The 21,618-nt window shown below is 45.1% G+C and overlaps 1 protein-coding gene and 1 non-coding gene across 2 annotated transcripts in view; both read right to left on the bottom strand.

The window, feature by feature from the left end:
* The window catches only part of LOC132583609 (lysosomal acid glucosylceramidase-like), a 99,144-nt gene that overhangs the window by 17,901 nt on the left and 59,625 nt on the right, over nucleotides 1-21,618 (bottom strand). The window contains 4 exon segments of the mRNA XM_060255233.1: nucleotides 825-901; nucleotides 903-998; nucleotides 12,757-12,890; nucleotides 13,003-13,149. Of these exon segments, the coding sequence (XP_060111216.1) occupies nucleotides 825-901; nucleotides 903-998; nucleotides 12,757-12,890; nucleotides 13,003-13,149 (454 nt within the window).
* Nucleotides 7,516-7,589, bottom strand: TRNAT-AGU (transfer RNA threonine (anticodon AGU)). The gene has a single exon. It is a non-coding gene; the product is annotated as a tRNA-Thr (tRNA).

Raw genomic sequence — 21,618 nt, 5'->3', positions numbered from 1 at the left:
GATTGGACTTGAATTTTGTTTTGTCATTTATAATTATAAGCTAGTTCAGGGCTAATGCAAAGCACTTCAGTCTGGAACCTAGCCTGTAGACCCCCAAACCTTAAAGCTCCAACTTCAGATTTTCCTGACATATAATTTAACTGCAAATAGTAGTCAAGGGGACCATGAGTTGAACTGAAGCCAGGGAAGAGGAGAGGAAGCTTAACCTGCCCCACCCCCCCATACAAACACATAGGGTCCCTGATCAGAAATCCTTCCCGGTCCCCAGCTGCTTTAAACCCCGGAAGGCAACAAAAGGTCGTGACCTGTATGTTGCCCGCCATCACAGATTTCCAACGTCACAAATAATTTGGCCCACACTCAGGGGTGGAATTCTAGCAGGAGCTCCTTTGCATATTAGGCCACACACCCCTAATGTAGCCAATCCTCCAATATTATTATTATTAAGAGCTTACAAAGCTCTTTTTTGCAAGCTCTTGGAGGATTGGCTACATCAGAGGTGTGCGGCCTAATATGCAAAGGAGCTCCTGCTAGAACTCCACCCCTGCCCATACTTCCCTTTCCACAAAGGCAGCATCCTTATTACACCGGGGACAGGTCAGGATGGGACTGCAGGCAACTGTGACCAGACACAAACCTGGAAGATGTTTTCTTCTACTAAAGCGGCCTCGTCTCCTGCCTAAAAAATCCAGTGCCTCATATGCTAGCCTAGGGATCTTTCTGCTTTCTATGAAAAATAGTGAACAGTGCCCGCTAGGTTGGGGGTCTCCAACCACGGCGCCCGTGGGAGAGACTGCACCCCCTTCCCCCTCCAGTCCATTTACCTGACAAAATAGTTGGCCCATGTCTTGTGAATTTTGTTGCCTGCCTCCCCCTTCAGAGACCCCGTTCCCCTTCCAGTCGTTGTTGGTTTTCATCCAGATGGGAGAAGTCCATGGGCTGGCGATCAAGGAGATGGGTTTCTTAGAGATGGCCTTGGCACGATGAATAACAGGGATCTACAGGGAGAGGGAACAGGAACTAATGAGGAATGTCAAAGCCCAAAAAGAGCTGGGGTCCAGAGCAGGGGTCCCCCAACCTCCGGTCTGTGGGCCGGTCCGGTCCATTGCTTGAGAGCAACTGGGTCGTAAGTAGTATTTCATTCCATATTGCAGGGGTGGCCAACGGTAGCTCGCTAGATGTTTTTTTTGCCTACAACTCCCATCAGCCCCAGCCAGCATGGCCAATGGCTGGGGCTGATGGGAGTTGTAGGCAAAAACACATTTGGAGAGCTACCGTTGGCTACCCCTGCTATATTGCAATGTAGTAATAATAAGAAGACGACGATGACGGCACTGGATTTAAATCCTGCCCTCCACTCTGAATCTCAGAGCGGCTCACAATCTCCTTTACCTTCCTCCCCCACAACAGACACCCTGTGAGGTAAATGAAGATATTGGATTTATATCCCGCCTTCCACTCCGAAGAGTCTCAGAGCGGCTCACAATCTCCTTTACCTCCCCCCCACACACACACAACAGACACCCTGTGAGGTAGATGAAGATACTGGATTTATATCCCGCCCTCCACTCCGAAGAGTCTCAGAGCGCCTCACAATCTCCTTTACCTTCCCCCCCCCACACACACACACAACAGACACCCTGTGAGGTAGATGAAGATACTGGATTTATATCCCGCCTTCCACTCCGAAGAGTCTCAGAGCGGCTCACAATCTCCTTTCCCTTCCTCCCCCACAACAGACACCCTGTGAGGTGGGTGGGGCTGAAAGAGCTCTCCCAGAAGCTGCCCTTTCAAGGATAGTCTCAGAGCAGCCTACAATCTCCTTTATCTTCTTCCCCCACAACAGACACCCTGTGAGGTGGGCGGGGCTGAGAGAGCTCTTACAGCAGCTGCCCTTTCAAGGACAACTCCTATGAAAGCTATGGCTGACCCAAGGCCATTCCAGCAGCTGCAAGTGGAGGAATCAAACCCGGTTCTCCCAGATAAGAGTCCGTGCACTTAACCACCACACCAAACTAATAGAGATAAAGTGCACTATTTTATCATCCAGAAACCATCCCCTCCCCACCACCCCCCCACCCCCGGTCAGTGGAAAATTTGTCTTCCACAAAACCGGTCCATAGTGCCAAAAAGGTTGGGGACCACCGGTCCAGAGGATCAAGAAATTGGCCATCGGAGGCTCACCTTGCCGTGGCTAATTTCCATAATCGTAAATGGAACAGTCTGTAACGCATCAGACTCAACTGCGATTCTCCCCCCAAATTTCCCATACAGGTCCAGAAGCAATTAAGAGAGGAGCAATTAGCAAATACCCATAAACTACCCCATGTCCTCCAACCTCCCCACCCCCATTCCTCCACATAGCCACCTCCCAGGGTGCTGGTAGGTGAGAGCCAGTTTGGTGTAGTGGTTAAGTGCGCAGAGAACCGGATTTGATTCCTCACTCCTCCACTTGTAGCTGCTGGAATGGCCTTGGGTCAGCCATAGCTATTGCAGGAGTTGTCCTTGAAAGGGCAGCTGCTGTGAGAGCTCTCTCAGCCCCACTCACATCCAGTGTTCCCTCTAAGCTGAGTTAGTGTGAGCTAGCTCACAGATTTTTACCCTCCAGCTCACACGTTTCTGTCTTAGCTCAGGAAAACTGACCCCAGAGCACACTAACTCACAACTTTAATGCCAGTAGCTTACAAAGTAGAATTTTTGCTCACAAGACTCTGCAGCTTAAAGGGAACATTGCCCACATCACAGGGTGTCTGTTGTGGGGGCAGAAGATATAGGAGATTGTGAGCTGCTCTGAGTCTCTGATTCAGAGAGAAGGGCGGGGTATAAATTTGCAGTCATCTTCTACTGAACCTCTTCTGTCATCGGTTATATTATTTTTAGTGCTGATGTTTCTAGTATTTTAATGTTGTTCTATTATCTACTGTATTTATCTTTCATGTAAGCCACCCTGAGCCCTGCTCCCAGGGAAGGGCAGCCAATAAATCGAGCCTAATGAACCACACTAACTGCAAATAACCATCCACAAGAAAGCGAATGTAGCAACATAGATGAAACAGAGGCACAGGGGAGAACACCAACCAGGCTCGAACTGTTGAAGCCTACAACTAGACACTCAAAAGATCGTTTGCAGAAGTCTTCTCTGGGTTCTCCCTGTGGGAATGCGAGTCTGGTGTGTTAAGAGTATTTCACTCTAGGACCAGCAAGGAGGGAAATTCAAGGTAAGTGAACAAACACTGCATTATCTGGAGGTCCAGGGTAGAACAGTCTTAATAGGATATAGAAAAAGAGTGTATCCCTTAGTGTAGGGATGTCGAACTCATTTGTTACGAGGGCTGGATCTGACATAAATGAGACCTTGTCAGGCCAGGGCCACGGGCATCACAAAATGTAACACCAGGTAGTGGCAATACAAACTTTATAAAGGACACAGACAAACACAATCAAAGATTTTTTTTAAAAAAACCTTAACATTTGCTTAGAAGATAGCACTCCTGCTTCAAATATTTTGCAATATCTGAAGCAACTTATGGACAAAAGCTCACAATGCCCAGGCATTTCACGTTTCCCTCTGGGTCTTAGGCTCAAAGCAGTGACCATGAGATTTCTGTTAGGAGTGTCAACAAATCAAAAGTAGGTTTGCAACTTACAGATGCACACCTGAACAGCATAGTCAAGATTGCTACACCGCAGACGTCGTCTCCAGATTTTGATGCAATAATTCAGAGGAAGAGGTCTCGGTTATTCAGAGACCATTAAACAAAATATTGCAAGCATGCTAATGGCTCAAGCATGTTTATTTTAAATTAAAAAAAAATCTTTTAATTGCGTTTGTGCCCTTTATAAAGTTCATATCTTCACTAAAGGTAAAGGTAGTCCCCTGTGCAAGCACCAATCGTTTCCAACTCTGCAACATGACGTTTTCACGGCAGACTTTTTTTTTTACAGGGTGGTTTGCCGTTGCCTTCCCCAGTCATCTACACTCCCCCCCCCCAGCAAGCTGGGGACTCATTTTACCAACCTTGGAAGGATGAAAGGCTGAGTCAACCTTGAGCCGACTACCTGAACCCAGCTTCCGCTGGGATCGAACTCAGGTTGTGAGCAGAGCTTAGGACTGCAGTACTGCAGCTTTACCACTCTGTGCCAGGGGGCTCCTTATATCTTCATTATATGGCATTATATTTTATGACACCCATGGCCTGGCCTGACAAAGTCTCTTTTATGTCAAGCCCGGCCCTCGTAACAAATCAGTTTGACACCCGTGTCCTAAAGGCGTTTCCTCATTCATATAAAAACTCAGCGCTGCCTTCACATCTGGGCAGTGCCATTTCTTTCTCTGGGAAGGTTTGAGATTAGGCCTGAAGGAAGGCTTGCAGAAGGAGGGATTTTATCTCCACATTTCTCTCTGATGGCTGACTCAGATTGGAGCATGACCTCATGAAAGGTAATTAGTAGAGTCGCAACGCACTCTACTATTTTGGCCAGTGATATCCAGACGTGGATGAGATTATTGCCTAGTGTTTTTGTTATACGGAGCTCATTAATTTAGTCATTAAACTGGGTCACTGTGTTCTATTTTGATGTGCCCATACTGGTTATGTTTATAAGGTGAGCCTCGGTTGAAGGCTGTTTGCCAAAACACGTCAGGCGCTCTGTTCTGTCTCATGGCCTATGCACACTTGCATTCTGTTCTTTTTTGTAGAAAAAGCCCAGCAGGAACTTATTTTCATATTAGGCCAGACCCCCTGACATCACCAATCTTCAGCATGGGGCATTTCTGTAGGAAAAGCCCAGCATAAGCTCATTTGCATATTAGGCCACACCCCCTGATGCCAAGCCAGCCGGAACTGCATTCCTGTGCGTTCCTGCTCAGAAAAAGCCCTGGTTATAGCTATTCTGTATTGTATGGCAGAGTTACACACAGGAAGCCTATAACAACGTAAAATACGTAACCAAGTTGATACAACAGGTATGCACACCGTTTCAATTTATTATTATTACAGCCCATGGCCAGCATAGATCAAAACAAACCAATTTAGATAAAACATAGAAAGTGCACAGCCAATGGGAGTATTTTAGTATAATATACAGGGACTTAAGAAGGAGGTATTTAGAAGAAGAAGACTGCAGATTTATACCCCGCCCTTCTCTCTGAATCAGAGACTCAGAGCGGCTCACAATCTCCTATATCTTCTCCCCCCCACAACAGACACCCTGTGAGGTGGGTGGGGCTGAGAGGGCTCTCACAGCAGCTGCCCTTTCAAGGACGACCTCTGCCAGAGCGATGGCTGGAATGGCCTTGGGTTAGCCATAGCTCTTGCAGAGCTGTCCTTGAAAGGGCAGCTTCTGGGAGAGCTCTCTCAGCTCCACCCACCTCACAGGGTGTCTGTTGTGGGGGGAGGAAGATAAAGGAGATTGTGAGCCACTCTGAGATTCAGAGTGAAGGGTGGGATATAAATCTGCAGTCTTCTTCTTCTTCTTCTTCTTCTTCTAGATTAGAATTTTGTAATTTGTGCAGATTTTTTGTTGAGCGTTGGAATCTTAGTCTAGATTAGAGGTGTGCATTTTTTTTCCTTGGTATCTTTTGGTCTGGGTCTATTGGATCTGGAAAAAATTGGGGATTCCAGAAAAAAACAAATCTGGATCCCAACACTGGTGAAAAATTCAGATCCAGGATTTTTCAGAAACCTCGACATTTTTTGGGTCCAACAGACCTGAACCCCATAGGATCACCTCCTTGGTGGGCTCTGTTGGGCAATCTGGTTTAAAGGGACCGCCCAAAAGAGCCCCAGCTGAGCTGCCTTTCAGCTTTTCTTTGTGGCTTTGCTGTCGCTTTCCGCTCTGAAGTTCGAACTACTTAAATAAATTCTTTTCTGCTGAAGCCTGTCGTCTCTATTTGAACCCCTTGTGGGACCCTCAAGACTAGGGTTGCCAATCCCCAGGTGGGGGCAGGGGATCTCCCGGTTTAGAGGGCCCCCCCCACTTCAGGGTCTTCAGAAAGCGGTGGGGGGGAGGGGGGAATGTCTTCTGTCAAGCATGGTAGAATTCCACAGGTAATTAGTTGTTTTAGGGTCCCCCATAAATCTGGTCTGTGAAATATCATGGGGGACCAAGGTATGTTAGCTCTGTTATTCTTTCCCCCTCCCCCTTCTTGCTTTATTGCTTGTGAAGTAGAATAGAGAGAAACCTGAGAAAGAGTAATCAACACCTTCCCATACATTCCTGTCCGGGAGTGTGAGACATCTGGGGAAAGCAAGGACAAAATACTGATAACATTGTGAGAATGTAGACGTTTATGATAGTTTATGTGTTAGAGTGCACCGCTCGCCCCCACCTTTGGGAATCCTTTGAAGTACATCTTAAAAGTAATGTAGCAATGTATTTCTGGCATCGCTCTCAAGAACCTGTACCAAAGAGCATATCAGTCTATCAATAAACGTAGTTTTGTATCCACTTGACTCGTCATTGAAAACTGCACGCTTGACAGTCTGCTGGGCACTCCATTATGACCTATGGAGACCGATTCCCATAGGGTATAATGGAAAATCAATCTGCGGATATCTGGGGCTCGGGGAGGGCTGCTTTTTGAGGTAGAGGCACCAGATTTTCAGCATAGCATCTGGTCCCTCTCCCCAAATTACCCTCCCAAGTTTCCAAAGGATTGGACCGAAGATCCAATGCGATGAGCCCCAAAAGAATTCAGAAATCCCTGTCTGCGAGTGGCTCCCTTTCGCTGCCTTGCCCATAAGCACACAATCCTATTCCAGCAGATATTTATCTCGGTATTCACCATCACCGTCACTAGTAGAACATTTCAACCAAGTCTGGAAACCCCTACTACAGAAAGCAGCTTATGACACCTGGGAACCTATCAGCTGTGCCTAAACTACTTTTTGTTTGCAGTAAGAGAAATATCTGCAGGCCTCAGTGGCTTTCTCTCCCTTCCAACTGCTGCAAAGTCCCAAACCCCACAGCATTTTGCAACTCGTAGGAGAACAGTGAGCTCCCTCCTCCACCTTTCCTGTGGTTTCGCCAGAGGAATACGTATGCCAGCTCAAGGAATAACTACACTGGAGTCATGCTAAAGTCAGTCAGCATTTGGCCACCTCCCAGGCAGGGCAGAAGAAATGATATGACTGGGGCACATGAGCTTAAACACTGAACATGAACATACGAACACATGAAGCTGCCTTCTACTGAATCACACCTTCAGTCCATCCAAGTCAGTCTTGTCTACTCAGACTGGCAGCGGCTCTCCAGGGTCTCAAGCTGAGGTTTTTCGCACCTACTTGCCTGGACCCTTTTTAGTTGGAGATGCTGGGGATTGAACCTGGGACCTTCTGCTTACCAAGCAGATGATCTACCAATGAGCCACAGTCCCTCCCCTAAATGAAGCTGCCTTGTACTGAATTAGACCCTCGGTCAATCAAAGTCAGTATTGTCTACTCAGACTGGCAGCGGCTCTCCACGGTCTCAAGCTGAGGTTTTTCACGCCTATTTGCCTGGACCCTTTTTAGTTGAAGATGCCAGGGATTGAACCTGGGACCTTCTGCTTACTAAGCAGATGCTCTACCACTGAGCCACAGTCCCTCCCCTCAACATAAGAGAAGCCATGTTGGATCAGACCAAAGGCCCATCCAGTCCAACACTCTGTGTCACACAGTGGCCAAGAAAACCAGGTGCCATCAGGAGGTCCATCAGTGGGGCCAGGACACTAGAAGCCCTCCCACTGTTGCCCCCCCCCCAAACACCAAGAACACAGAGGATCACTGCCCCAGACAGAGAGTTCAAACAACATGCTGTGGCTAAGAACATAAGAGAAGCCATGTTGGATCAGACCAAAGGCCCATCCAGTCCAACACTCTGTGTCACACAGTGGCCAAGAAAACCAGGTGCCATCAGGAGGTCCATCAGTGGAGCCAAGACACTAGAAGCCCTCCCACTGTTACCCCCCCCCCCCAGCACCAAGAATACAGAGCATCACTTGCCCCAGACAGTGAATTGTATGAGGAGTGCATTTTCCTGTGTTTTATATAGCTGAGCATGGAACTGACTTCACAATAATGCAGAAGCATGTACTACTGCCCCCAAGAGGCTGGTCCCACCCAGCTGGGGAGGGCAGGGGAATGGGAGGCCGGATGGGACTGGATGCCCTGAGAGAGAAATGGGGATCTCCCCATTAGCAAGGACAGGACTCTCCCTCCAAGAGTGTCTCCCAAATGAGTCAGAGGTTGGCTCTGGGTCTGTGCCATTACAAGGTGGAAGTTAAAAGGGAGGCTCAGGGAGCGAGAGAGGCTCTGACAGCTACGATGCCAGCCAGGAGGAGGCCCAAAGGGTGGGTAAATGGGAATCACTGATGCTCGTCCCTCCAACTAACTCTAGCCACCCTGTAGCTGCAGGAGTGCTGAATTACAAATTGTTATGAAACTCAGAACAAACACCTCCCCAGGACTGAACAGGGATATTGGTTTTTTTATCTCATTACATATGCTCAGGGCTCTTTTTCTAGCAGGAGCTCCTCTGCATATTAGGCCAGGCTCCCTAATGTAAACAATCCTCCAAGAGCTGAGAGGGCTCTTAGTACAGGGCCTACTGTAAGCTCCAGGAGGATTGGCTACATCAGGGGGGCGTGGCCTAATATGCAGAGGAGCTCCTGCTAGAAAAAGAGCCCTGCATATGCTAAACCCACTTTTACCAAATATGGCTATATATCCACAGTATTCCAATGTATCTCTCTTTTAGGATAGTGTATCAGAATAATGTTTTTGTACTGACATACTCAAACAAGGGATATTGGCTGTTTATCTCATTACATATACTAAACCCTCCACTATATTTTAATGTATTTTTTTTCTAATGGCAAACGAGAATGATGTATATATTTATGCAGGGGTGGAATTCTAGCAGGAGCTCCTTTGCATATTAGGCCACACACCCCTGATGTAACCAATGCTCCAAGAGCTTACAAAAAAGAGCCTTGTAAGCTCTTGGAGGATTGGCTACATCAGGGGTGTGTGGCCTAATATGAAAAGGAGCTCCTGCTAGACTCCCACCCCTGTATTTATGTTACATGTTAAAAGGTAAAATTAGTTGGACAGGAAAAACTTCTGGGAAAGAAATGTCCTCATTTTGACCCAGGTTAATCAGCAATAGAATAATTAACAGACATTCTCACACGTTGCTGTTTTATTGGTTTCCCATGCTAATGCAACCCAGATCAAAGGTTTTCTGAATTTGTTAATTTCACTATTCTGATATTGAATTTTAACTTTGTACCACTTTGCATTCTAAACCCCACAAGCATATGAAGCTCTGCTTACTGTACCTCATTTCTCGTCTGAAGAAGTGTGCATGCACGCAAAAGCTTACATTCTGAATAAAAGTTTGTTGGTCTTAAAGGTACTACTGGACTTTGTTCTAAGTAAGTCTTAAAGGTACTCCTGCTTTGTTCTAAATAAGTCCAGGGCTTTTTTGTAGCAGGAGCTCCTTTGCATATTAGGCCACACACACCCTGTTGTAGCTAATCCTCCTGGAGCTTACAGTAGGCCCTGTACTAAAAGCCCTGTAAGTTCTTGGAGGATTGGCTACATCAGGTGTGTGTGGCCTAATATGCAAAGGAGTTCCTGCTACAAAAAAAGCCCCAGTCAAATTTATTATGGTCTGAGATCAGAATTAGGAATCAAAGTTGTCAGCAAACATTTACATTGGTTCCCTATCTTAACTACTCGACAGACTAAACATAAAATGTAAGACTGGGTTAAAACGTTAAGACACTTGTTTAAATAAACATGCCTGAGTACAAAATCTGACTACTTTAAGGGTCATTTCATTGCAATAATCTTTAAGAAGGAGAGAAAAATTGGTTCTGCCTGGGAAATCAGATAAAACTGGAGCAATATAAATATTTTGAATATTCTGGTAAAATTGACAGTACAATAAAACATGCTTGGTTGTCTCCACCATATCTGAGTGGCCTGGGCAGAGACGTTGCTCATACAGAATTTGAGCAACTCTCCCTTCAAGAAGAGCAGATGGAAGAACATTTAACTGGGCAAGGGTGAAGGCTCTGAGAGGTTTAGGGTATTCTAGCCTATGGGGTAAATGTTTGGGATGTAGTTTTAACAACATAAGAGAAGCCAAGTTGGATCAGGCCAATGGGCCATCCACTCCAACACTGTGTCACACAGTGGCCAAAAAACCCAAGTGCCATCAGGAGGTCCACCAGTGGAGCCAGGACACTAGAAGCCTTCCCACTGTGCCCCTCCCACCCCAAGCACCAAGAATACAGGGCATCACTGCCCCAGACAGAGAGTTCCAACAATACACTGTGTTTGAAGCTGTATCCTACGAATACGAAGGTTCTCTATCTAAGCGTCCGGGTCCGGCGGGGGGGGGGGGGGGATTCCTCTGCCAGCTCTTGATAGGGTGCTGCTAATACTGGCGTCTAAGGTCAAGAGCTTGGGTGTGCTCCTGGAGTCCTCTCTTACAATGGAGGCCCAAGTAGCAGCCACTACCAGATCCGCCTTTTTTCATCTTCGGCAGGTGCAACAGTTGGCCCCTTTCCTGGGACATGACGACTTAGCAATGGTGATCCAAGCCACGGCCACCTTGAGAATAGATCACTGTAATGCTCTCTACATGGGGCTACCCTTGACCCTGACTCGGAAACTACAGCTAGTGCAGAACGCTGTTGATGGGGCTCCCTCGATGGGAGCACATTCAGCCAGTGCTGAAAGAGCTGCACTGGCTACCTATCGTGTTCCGAGTCCGTTTCAAGGTGTTGGTATTGACCTTTAAAGCCCTTTATGGTCAGGGGCCTGCCAATCTACGGGACCGCCTTTCTCCGCATGTTCCCCAGCGAGCACTGCGATCAGGGACACAAAATCTACTGTCCATCCCTGGACCAAAGGAGGCTAGGCTATGCTCTACATGGGCTAGGGCCTTCTCAGTGGCAGCACCAGAAATCTGGAATGCTCTCCAGGGACCATAAGGGCCCTGCGGGATCTCTCTACTTTCCGCAGGGCCTGCAAAACTGAGCAGGACTTTAATATCATAATGCCCCTGTATAAATCGATGGTGCGGTCTCATTTGGAGTACTGTGTGCAGTTCTGGTCGCCGCACCTCAAAAAGGATATTATAGCATTGGAGAAAGTCCAGAGAAGGGCAACTATTTATTTATTTATTTATTTATTTATTTAAGATTTATACCCCGCCCTTCCCACAAGTGGCTCAGGGCGGCTTCCAATAGTAGATCCATCAACATTACACATATAAAGGGATCCATATTTAAAACAGATAAAACAGATAAAACAGATAAAACCCTAGTTATTAATACACATAAATATTTCAGCTATATATAAAAGGAATCCAGCAAGTTACAGTTACTAGAATGATTAAAGGGCTGGAGCACTTTCCCTATGAAGAAAGGTTGAAACGCTTGGGACACTTTAGCTTGGAGAAACGTCGACTGCGGGGTGACATGATAGAGGTTTACAAGATAATGCATGGGATGGAGAAAGTAGAGAAAGAAGTACCTTTCGCCCTTTCTCACAATACAAGAACTCGTGGGCATTCGATGAAATTGCTGAGCAGACAGGTTAAAACGGATAAAAGGAAGTACTTCTTCACCCAAAGGGTGATTAACATGTGGAATTCACTGCCACAGGAGGTGGTGGCGGCCACAAGTATAGCCACCTTCAAGAAGGGTTTAGATAAAAATATGGAGCACAGGTCCATCAGTGGCTATTAGCCGCAGTGTATGTGTGTATATAAATTTTTTTGCCACTGTGTGACACAGTGTTGGTTAATCACCCAAAGGGTGATTAACATGTGGAATTCACTGCCACAGGAGGTGGTGGCGGCCACAAGTATAGCCACCTTCAAGAAGGGTTTAGATAAAAATATGGAGCACAGGTCCATCAGTGGCTATTAGCCACAGTGTATGTGTGTATATAAATTTTTTTGCCACTGTGTGACACAGTGTTGGACTGGATGGGCCGTTGGCCTGATCCAACATGGCTTCTCTTATGTTCTTAATATCTAACCAGAAGAGGACTGCCACCCCACATCATTATAGAGCTACGATACTATGTGATCACCATCAGAAAAGAAGAACTTGCTTATATGGAAGTGGTACAGCACCACATAATGGTTTAAAATTGCAACTGTATTTTATTGGTTTTTAAATTGTAAACGTAAAGGTTGTTCAATGCACAGCAGCCAAGAAGGTCAGAGCGCCTGCTCCGGCTGCAGCGCCACTGAGGATGTTCTCCGCAGCTGAGAACGAAACGTCTGGAAGGAAAACTTTCTCCAGTAGAACACGGCACTTGAGCCCGAAAGATTCTACAAACCCTGATGATGTTACCAGCCGTGAAAACCTGAAATCTTTGATCAATGTTGTTAGTTGCCCTGAGTCCGCTCGCGGAGTGGGTGGGATAGAAATTTAAGGTAGGTAAGCAAGTAAGTAAAAAAATAAATCCCCTCTTGAAGCTGTCTATGCTTGTAGTTTTGACTGCAATTCACGATACACAGGACAAGATGTGTTTTCACTCTGTCCAGCTGAAGGGAACCTAAATAAACAACACATGGAAAATCTCTACCTTCCACCACAGCCTCGATCCAAACGACAAACACCACGTGTACTTTTAAATCAAGTAAAATAAGCAGGCCACCAGGGTCCCACCTAAAGCCATGCCTCAACGTCAACCCTTCCCTTCTGGTCACTTCTGCACACGTGCAGACACCCCTCGCAACACTCACTTTCATCTTGATGTCCTCCTCGACCAAGGCGAAGTGTTTCAACTCATAGTCTTCCGGAACGTCAGCGTATGAGTACACCCGCATGGAGAAATCACAGCTTGCCATGGGTGTTCGTATCATGTTGTATTCAATCCCTACAAAAGCGCGAGAGGAGGGGGCAATAATGAGGAAAAAACGTGGACTGCTGTTTTCTTATATCCCCAAGTCATCGCCCTGCCCCCAGCCCTTCAATTCTCAAGTATTCACCATCCTCCGAGAAGTAGGAACGGAGCAAATTGTTCTGGGTTTCCGGTGTCAGGGAAAGAATATTCATGCAGGCCGCATCGGTGACCGAACCGCCGAACCCCTTCACTATCTGGTACCGCTGCGTTGGCTCCAGAGCCAGGACGACATCTGAAAAGAGAAGGAACCGGAAAGAGGGTCTTATGATACCGGGCTAGAAACTGTTGGGCTGAGTAAGTGGAAAACAGAGAGCTCATCCATGTTACAGAATTTAGACCTGGTGGAAGAGGGAACTCTGGGAACCGCAGTCCTGCAAAGGCAAAACTAGGAAGATCCAACAAAGAATTCTCGGCAGCCTTAACTAACTGCCATACATTTGGGGAAATGAGCAGACACGCTATGAAATTGTGACGCAATTGACGAATACTGGAGAGGAGGACAGAGTATGTACGGCAGGTGCTGAAGAAAGCAGAGGCCTTGCATGTGGAATGTAAGAGAAGCCGTGTTGGATCAGGCCAATGGCCCATACATTCCAACACTCTGTGTCACACAGTGGCCAAAAAAACCAGGTGCCATCAGGAGGTCCATCAGTGGGACCAGGACACTAGAAGCCCTCACCCTGTTGCCCCTCCCAAGCACCAAGAATCCAGGGCATCACTGCTCCAGACAGAGAGTTCCAACAATAAGCTGTGGCTAATAGCCACTGATGGACCTCTGCTCCATATATTGATCCAATCCCCTCTTGAAGCTGGCTATGCTTGTAGCCGCCACCTCCTGTGGAATGTCTCAGGTTTGAACTACAGCATGTCCAGTTAGAGAATCTTATGTAATGGGGTAGGAAAAGGGACCTTGTGCTTGCTTTAGCAGCACATATGCTAAAATTGGAAAAGGGACCTCTGTCTGAAACCTTAAGACAGCCCACCATCAATCACAGTCATCAGAAACAAGAAAGGGAATCTGCAGATTCATGGGCTTATCAACTGCTCTCTCCTCCTTCTGAATGTCCCTGGCATGAAGGACCTCTGGCTAGCCTCAACCAGGGCCAGGGCCTTTTCAGCCCTGGTCCCAGTCTGGTGGAACAAGCTACCAATCGAGATCGTGGCCCTGAGGGATCGACTACAGTACCACAGGGCCTGTAAGATGGAGCTATTCTGCCGGGCTTTTAGCTGAGATTGCAGGCATCCAAATTCCTCCATCTTTCAGCTTCCCCTACTGGTAGCCCCGGCCTTGTGGACGACATCATCAGCACCGCTCAGAAGGATACATCTTAGCGTTGCTACCAAGGCAATGTCCTATGCTGATTTGATTACCACCCTAATTTTTAATCTTCTTAATACATAACATAATTTTGAACATAAGAACATAAGAGAAGCCATGTTGGATCAGGCCCATCTAGTGCAACACACTGGCCAAAAAAAATCAGGTGCCATCAGGAGGTCCATCAGTGGGACCAGGACACCAGGAGAGCCAGTTTGATGTAGTGGTTAAGTGCGCAGACTCTTATCTGGGAGAACCGGGTTTGATTCCCCACTCCTCCACTTGCAGCTGCCGGAATGGCCTTGGGTCAGCCATAGCTCTGGCAGAGGTTGTCCTTGAAAGGGCAGCTGCTGTGAGAGCCCTCTCCAGCCCCACCCACCTCACAGGGTGTCTGTTGTGTGTGTGGGGGAAGGTAAAGGAGATTGTGAGCTGCTCATCTTCTTCTTCTTCTAGAAACACTCCCACTGTGGCCCCCCCAAGCACCAAGAATGCAGAGCATCACTGCCCCAGACAGAGAGTTCCAACAATTTTGTTATTGTTATTATTCAGTCGAGTCCAACTCTTTGTGACGCTATGGACAAAGTCACGCCAGGCCCTCCTGTCTTCCACCATCCTCTGAAGTCTGCTCAAATTCATTTTAGTTACATCAGAAACGCTGTCCAGCAATCTCATCTTTTGCCGTCCCCTTCTTCTTTTGCCTTCTGTCTTTCCCAGCATCAGGATCTTCTCCATGGACTGCTCCCTTCTCATTTGGTGGCCAAAGTATTTGAGTTTCAGCTTCAGCATCTGACCTTCATATGCTGTGGCAGCCACTGATGGACCTCTGCTTCAGATTTTTCTCCATTCTCCTCTTGAAGCTGTCTATGCTTGCAGCCGCCACAACCTCCTATGGCAGTGAATTCCATGTGTTCATCACCCTTTGGGTGAAGAAGTACTTCCTTTTATCCTTTTATCCTTTTATTTTATTGTTTTATTGTCACAATTTATGTGACTTGTAACCCACCCTGTAACTTGAGAGCATGACGTTCAGGGACACAAAATCTACTGTCCATCCCTGGACCAAAGGAGGCTAGGCTATGCTCTACACGGGCTAGGGCCTTCTCAGTGGCAGCACCAGAGATGTGGAATGCTCTCCTGGAGGCCATAAGGGCCCTACAGGATCTCTCTACTTTCTGCAGGGCCTGCAAAACTGAACTGTTCCAACAGGCCTTGAATATCTAAACGGGAGAGGACTGCCACCCCACATCATTATAGAGCTACGATACTATGTGAGCACCATCAGAAAAGAAGAACTCGCTTATATTGAAGTGGTACAGCACCACATAATGGTTTAAAATTGCAACTGTATTTTATTGGTTTTTAAATTGTAAATATAAATGTTGTTAGCCACCCTGAGTCCGCTCGCGGAGAGGGTGGGAGAGAAATTTAAGGTAAAGAAAATAAGGTAAATAAATAGACAATGCTTCAGAAACTGTGGGATGCAGGTTGGTGGTCGTGCTCCTACATACAGGGATTTTGGCGACAAATTATAGAAATACAGGTAGTGCTTTCATTAAAGATCCCTAGGGTTCATTGGGGTGCAAAAAATATAGACAGGTATATAAGATATGGTGGTATTATTGTTATCTATTGCAAAAACTTTAATAGCCCCCTCCCCCCCAAAATGGAAAGATGTATACATTCGCTTCAAAGTTGATTTAACAAAATCTGGGATTATTTCATTTACAGTAAATTATCAAAGATTTCACGTTTTCACGGCTGGTAACATCATTAGGGTTTGTAGAATCTTTCGGGCTCAAGTGCCGTGTTCTACAGGAGAAAGTTTTCCTTCCAGACGTTTCGTTCTCAGCTGCGGAGAACATCCTCAGTGGAGTTGCAGCCGGAGCAAGCGCTCTGACCTTCTTGGCTGCTGTGCGTTGAGTGGGGCCAGGGCTGCTGGACAACTGCTATTTCTAGGCTGGAGGGGGTGTGATGAAAGGGCAATTGGTTTGTGGATGTGCCCATTGTTTGGTGGGGCTTCCTGGAAGGATAGTGATAAGGAAACTGGCTGTTGAATGCGACCATTGTTCTGTGTTAATTGCTGGGAGGGTTGGAAGGGGTTTGAAGATAAGGAAGATGATGGTTGTTGACTGTGCTGATTGTTCTGTGGAATTTGCTACCTCCCAGCAATTAACACAGAACAAAGGAAAACTTTCTCCAGTAGAACACGGCACTTGAACCCGAAAGATTCTACAAACCCTAATACAGTAAATTAGCCTATGGCAGTCACTATTCTACATCATTGTCGAATGGACAAAGTCACGCCAGAATTTTGAATTCTGGATTTTCATTTATGAGTGGTTATCCATACATACGAAGCGGATCCTTTTTTGTTGTTGCTGTTGTTCAGTTGCACCGTCGAGTCCGATTCTTTGTGTCCCGATGGGCCAAGTCACGCCAGGCCCTCCTCTCTTCCACCATCCTCCGAAGTCTGCTCAAATTCGTAATTGTTACATCAGTAACACTTTCCAGCCATCTCATCTCTTGCCGTCCCCTTCTTCTTTTGCCTTCTGTCTTTCCCAGCATCATGGTCTTCTCCAGGGAGTGCTCCCTTCTCATTTGGTGGCCAAAGTATTTGAGCTTCAGTATCTGACCTTCCAGGGAACAGTCTGGGTTGATTTCCCTTAGGACTGACTAATTTGATCTTCTTGCAGTCCAAGGAACTCTCAAGATTCTTCTCCAGCACCACAGCTCAAAAGCATCTTTTCTTCTGCGCTCGGCCATCCTTATGGTTCAGCTTTCACAGTCATACGTTACTACTGGGAATACCATCGCTCTGACTATGCGGACTTTTGTTGTTTTACTTTATAAACACTTGCTATTGTAGGTATTCTAGTTTAGTAATATTTTCTCTTTTCTGTTATAAAATTTTGTCTAGTATTGATGGTAACAATTGCTGTAATCTGTCCAAAAATAATAAAAATTATAAATTTGGAAAAAAAAGAGAGGGATTTGTGGGAATGTGATGCTGTTGTCCTCTCCAGCCTAGGATGTGCTAAAAGTCTGTTCCCTTCTTTAGAGGGATCATAAGGGTTGGAAAAAGCGATTTCCTTTCCGTAGCCAGTTAGAAATGGTTGTATCACAAAAGCTGCTGGGAAAGTAAGGAGTAAAGGACTGTCTTCTTCTGTACTGTCCTGCACAGAGACACCCTGTGAGGTGGGTGGGGGCTGAGAGAGCTCTCCCAGAAGCTGCCCTTTCAAGGACAACTCTGCGAGAGCTATGGCTGACCCAAGGCCATTCCAGCAACTGCAAGTGGAGGACTGAGGAATCAAACCAGATAAGAGTCCGCGCACTTAACCAGTACACCAAACCAGTTAACCACTATGCCAAGAGAGATTACTGAATTCATCAGCTGTAGGCAATAGCACCACTGCTGTATAGGTTAATGCTAAATGCTTTGGAATGCTAGGAGGAGCAATGCCAGCTGGTCAAATGTTGGAACTTTTTGTCCTGGGGTTGCGAAGGACTGGTGCTCCGATAGGCAAATAATTTGTATGCACAATGGATGTGTGATGATTGATGTGGGTTTTGTTCACTAGCATGACGACAAATGTTGTTGTATTCGTTGTATCAGCTTTATTTGTTGTATCAGCTGTCAAGCCTCTGGCTGAACAAGGTTTAAATATCGAAGCCTTTAAAAATGAACATACCGTTTCAAAATCTTTTCTTGCAAATACGCAGCTTCCCTTACCCTCCAGCCCTGCAATGAAGATCCTTTCACTTCTGCTTGTGACTGAATGACTCACGGAGGTTTGACATGCTGATATAACAAATAAACTCAACATTTGTCATCATGCTAGGACTTGCTGGAGGATTTCTCAGATGACTCCTGAGGTGCTTTTTCCCAATACGGACTACGAATACATGAATAAGAGACTGACGCACATTATGACATTATGTGTCATTGATGTATGAATGATTGTTATAATAATTATTTAGCATTCGATTATTTTTTGCCGCACAGTTTTCGTTTGTATCGTGCTTACACTTTAAACTTTCTGGTTTGGGGTTTGTCCTAGATCAGGGGGTGCCAAACTTGCTTAACGTAAGAGCCACACAGAACAAACATCAGATGTTTGGGAGTCGCCAGATAGGAAGGAAGGTAGGAAAATAGATGGGGGAGGTGGAGGGAGGGAGGTGGAAAGAAAGCAACTTTAACTTTAAATGCCTTCGCTAAGCTTCTGGCTGGCTTGGCTATGAGAAGTGATTTAAAGAGACAAATGCCTTCTCCAAGCCAGTTGATGGGGTGGGGGGGGGCTTCGAGAGCCACCCAATATGTGTGAAAGAGCCACAGTTTGGCCACCCCTGTCCTAGATTAAAGGAGCAAACCCATTTGGTTGCGTGCAAAGAACAAGTTTAGGCATCCCTTCAGATTAGAGCTGACAAGGCCCTCCGCCACTGCAGCGGGGGACTTGTTTCCTCGCGCATGTGCCGCGGTGATGTCACCCAGGAGTGACATCATTGCACCAGGGACGTCACACTAGGGATGCTCTAGGATTTGGAACCTTAGAGTTTTACTGCAATTCCTAGAGCATCACACTGGAAATGCCCTAGGATTTGTGTGTCCTCGGCCATATAGGGCTTTAAAGGTGATAACCAGCACTTTGTAGCGAACTCGGTATACCACTGGCAGCCAGTGCAGTCTGCGTAGCCCCGGCTGTATGTGCTCCCACCTGAATGAATGAATCATTTGAATCATTTTCCATCTTTTCCGTTATCACACATTTTTGCCCAATCGTATAACGGTTTCCAAGCTTCTTTACATTTCTCTATATTTCCTTCTCTTAGTTTAGTCATTAAAAAGTCCATTTCTGCCACTTCATATAACTTTTGTAAAAATTCTTCTTTCCCTGGCACCTGCTGGGTTTTCCAGTGTCTAGCATATATTAGTCTAGCCACAGTTACTATATATAATAATCATTTTCTGGTTACTTTAGGAATGGAGTTCTTACATATATTTAACAAATATAATTCAGGTGTATGCGGTATATTTATTTTCAATATTTTTTTGCCCATACGTAAATCTGAGCCCAGTATTTTTTGGCCTTTTCACATTGCCACCAACCATGATATAAAGTTCCTTTTGTCTTATTACATTTCCAGCATTTGTTAGATGAGTTAGGGTAACATTTTGCTAATTTCTCAGGCGTGAAGTACCAACGATATACCATCTTGTAGAGGTTTTCCTTAAGTGTAGCCGATTTAGTTAGTTTAAGATTTTCTTTCCAGATTTTCTCCCAATCCACTAATTCTATGTTATAACCAAAATCCTGCATCCACTTTACCCAACTTTCTTTAACTACTTCATCCTGCATTCTTACCTCTAACAACCAATTATAAATTTTTGAGATCAACTTTTGATCAGTACTTAAAATTAAAGTATCAAATTCGTTAATTTTTTTAACAAAACCTAATTCTTTGTCACCTTTATATCTTGATCTAATTTGTAATTTAACCCACCAATCTAAGGAATTTCCATCAAGTTGTAAATCACCTTTATCATCTAATAAGGGCCCATAGTTATGATTATGTTCCCACTGAAAAAGATTCAGATGGATTGATGCTTCTACCGGGGATAACCATACAGGCGTGTATTTGTAGAATTGGGATTTTACTCCTATCCAAATTCTATAAATAGATTTTCTTATTTCATGTCTGAAAAATATACTATTCTTTTGAGGGGGTTGATACCAAATATAGGAATGCCACCCCCTTATTAAGTCTGCCCCTTCCAGTATCAACAATCTCTTATTCTTTAATAAAAGCCAATCCTTAGCCCAAGTTAAAACACACGCCTTATAATATGTTTGCCAGTCTGGCAATGCGAAACCCCCTCTTTGTTTACTATCTTGTAATATGTTCAGTTTTATTCTGGGTCTCTTATTTTGCCATATAAACTTACTTATTGCCTTATTCAATTGTTGAAAGAAAACTGTTGGGATTACAATCGGAATCATTTGAAATAGAAACAAAATTCGGGGCAACACATTCATTTTAACTGTTGCAATCCTTCCTAATAGAGAGATTTGTAAATCATTCCACCTTTCTAGATCTAATTTTATTTCCTTCATAACTTTATCAAAATTGTCATGTTTCAGGGTTTTCAATTCTGTTGTCAAGTAAATACCTAAATATTTTACTTTTTTTCATATCCGAAACCCGACTTTTCCTCCAACTCACTAATTAGTTTTTGAGACATGTTTTTCGTGAGAAACTTAGTTTTTTGATAATTTATTTTGAGACCTGCTACATCACCATATTGTTCCAATCTCTTTTTTAACTTTCCAATTGAGTGCATGGGGTCTTCTAAAATGTACAGCAAATAGTCTGCAAAAGCTAGTATTTTAAAGCTTTCACCCTTTATCCTCGTGCCTCTAATCTCCTGATCTTCTTGTATGGTATTCATCAAAAACTCCAGTACTAACACAAAAAGTAGGGGTGAGAGCGGACAACCTTGTCTGGTGCCTTGCTCAATAGGTATAGGTTGTGAAAGATTCCCATTGATATTTATTCTAGCCTTTTGAGTAGAGTAGATAGCCTTAACTAATTTGCCAAAATTTTCTCCACATCCGATAGCGTTTAGACATTTTAATATAAAGTTCCAGTTCACGTTATCAAAAGCTTTCTCAGCATCTAACATAATACATGCCATTCACTTTTCAGGATGTTCTCGATAGTATTCCAGTATGCTCAATATGTATCTTATATTTTGACTCATTTGCCATTTCGGAATAAAACCAGTTTGATCTTCGTGTACGATGTCTGGTATAATTTTCTTCAATCTGTCAAAATGGTCGCAAAAATTTTATAATCTGTGTTCAGGAGTGAAATTGGTCTGAAATTTTGGATCTCTGTTGGCTCTGACCCTTCTTTATGTATTAAAGAAATTAAAGCTTCATTCCAAGAGTCAGGTACTTTATATGTTTCTTTGATCAAGGGCAACTCCTAGGAGAGCTATGGCTAACCCAAGGCCATCCAATTTGCAAGGCAAGATTTTGAAACAATATGTTCCTTTTTAAAGGTAGTGTGTTGAGCAGTGCTTTGGTCTGAAATGCTGAAGTTACTTTACTGTTAAAGCTATGTATAGCCTCACTCCTTGATGTTCTATGGCTGGCCCCACCTCCTCTGGCAACTATGTTGCGGCTGGCCCCGCCTCCTCTGGTAGCCATTTTGTGGCTGCACCCACAACCATGTATCAGAATTCCAAAGACGTCCACATGCCTAAAAAAGTTGAGGACCCTGACAAATACCATTCTCTTTCAGTTTGACCAAAACAGACCATTTTTATGACCGGTCAAATGTCCAACTGTATTATACACTGTATTATAGCACAATGGTTGGCTC

Source organism: Heteronotia binoei, chromosome 1 (assembly GCF_032191835.1).
Source record: "Heteronotia binoei isolate CCM8104 ecotype False Entrance Well chromosome 1, APGP_CSIRO_Hbin_v1, whole genome shotgun sequence".
NCBI classification, from domain to species: Eukaryota; Metazoa; Chordata; class Lepidosauria; order Squamata; family Gekkonidae; genus Heteronotia; species Heteronotia binoei.
The sequence above is the reverse complement of the archived record's forward strand: the minus strand, read 5'-3'. Positions and strand labels throughout refer to the sequence as shown.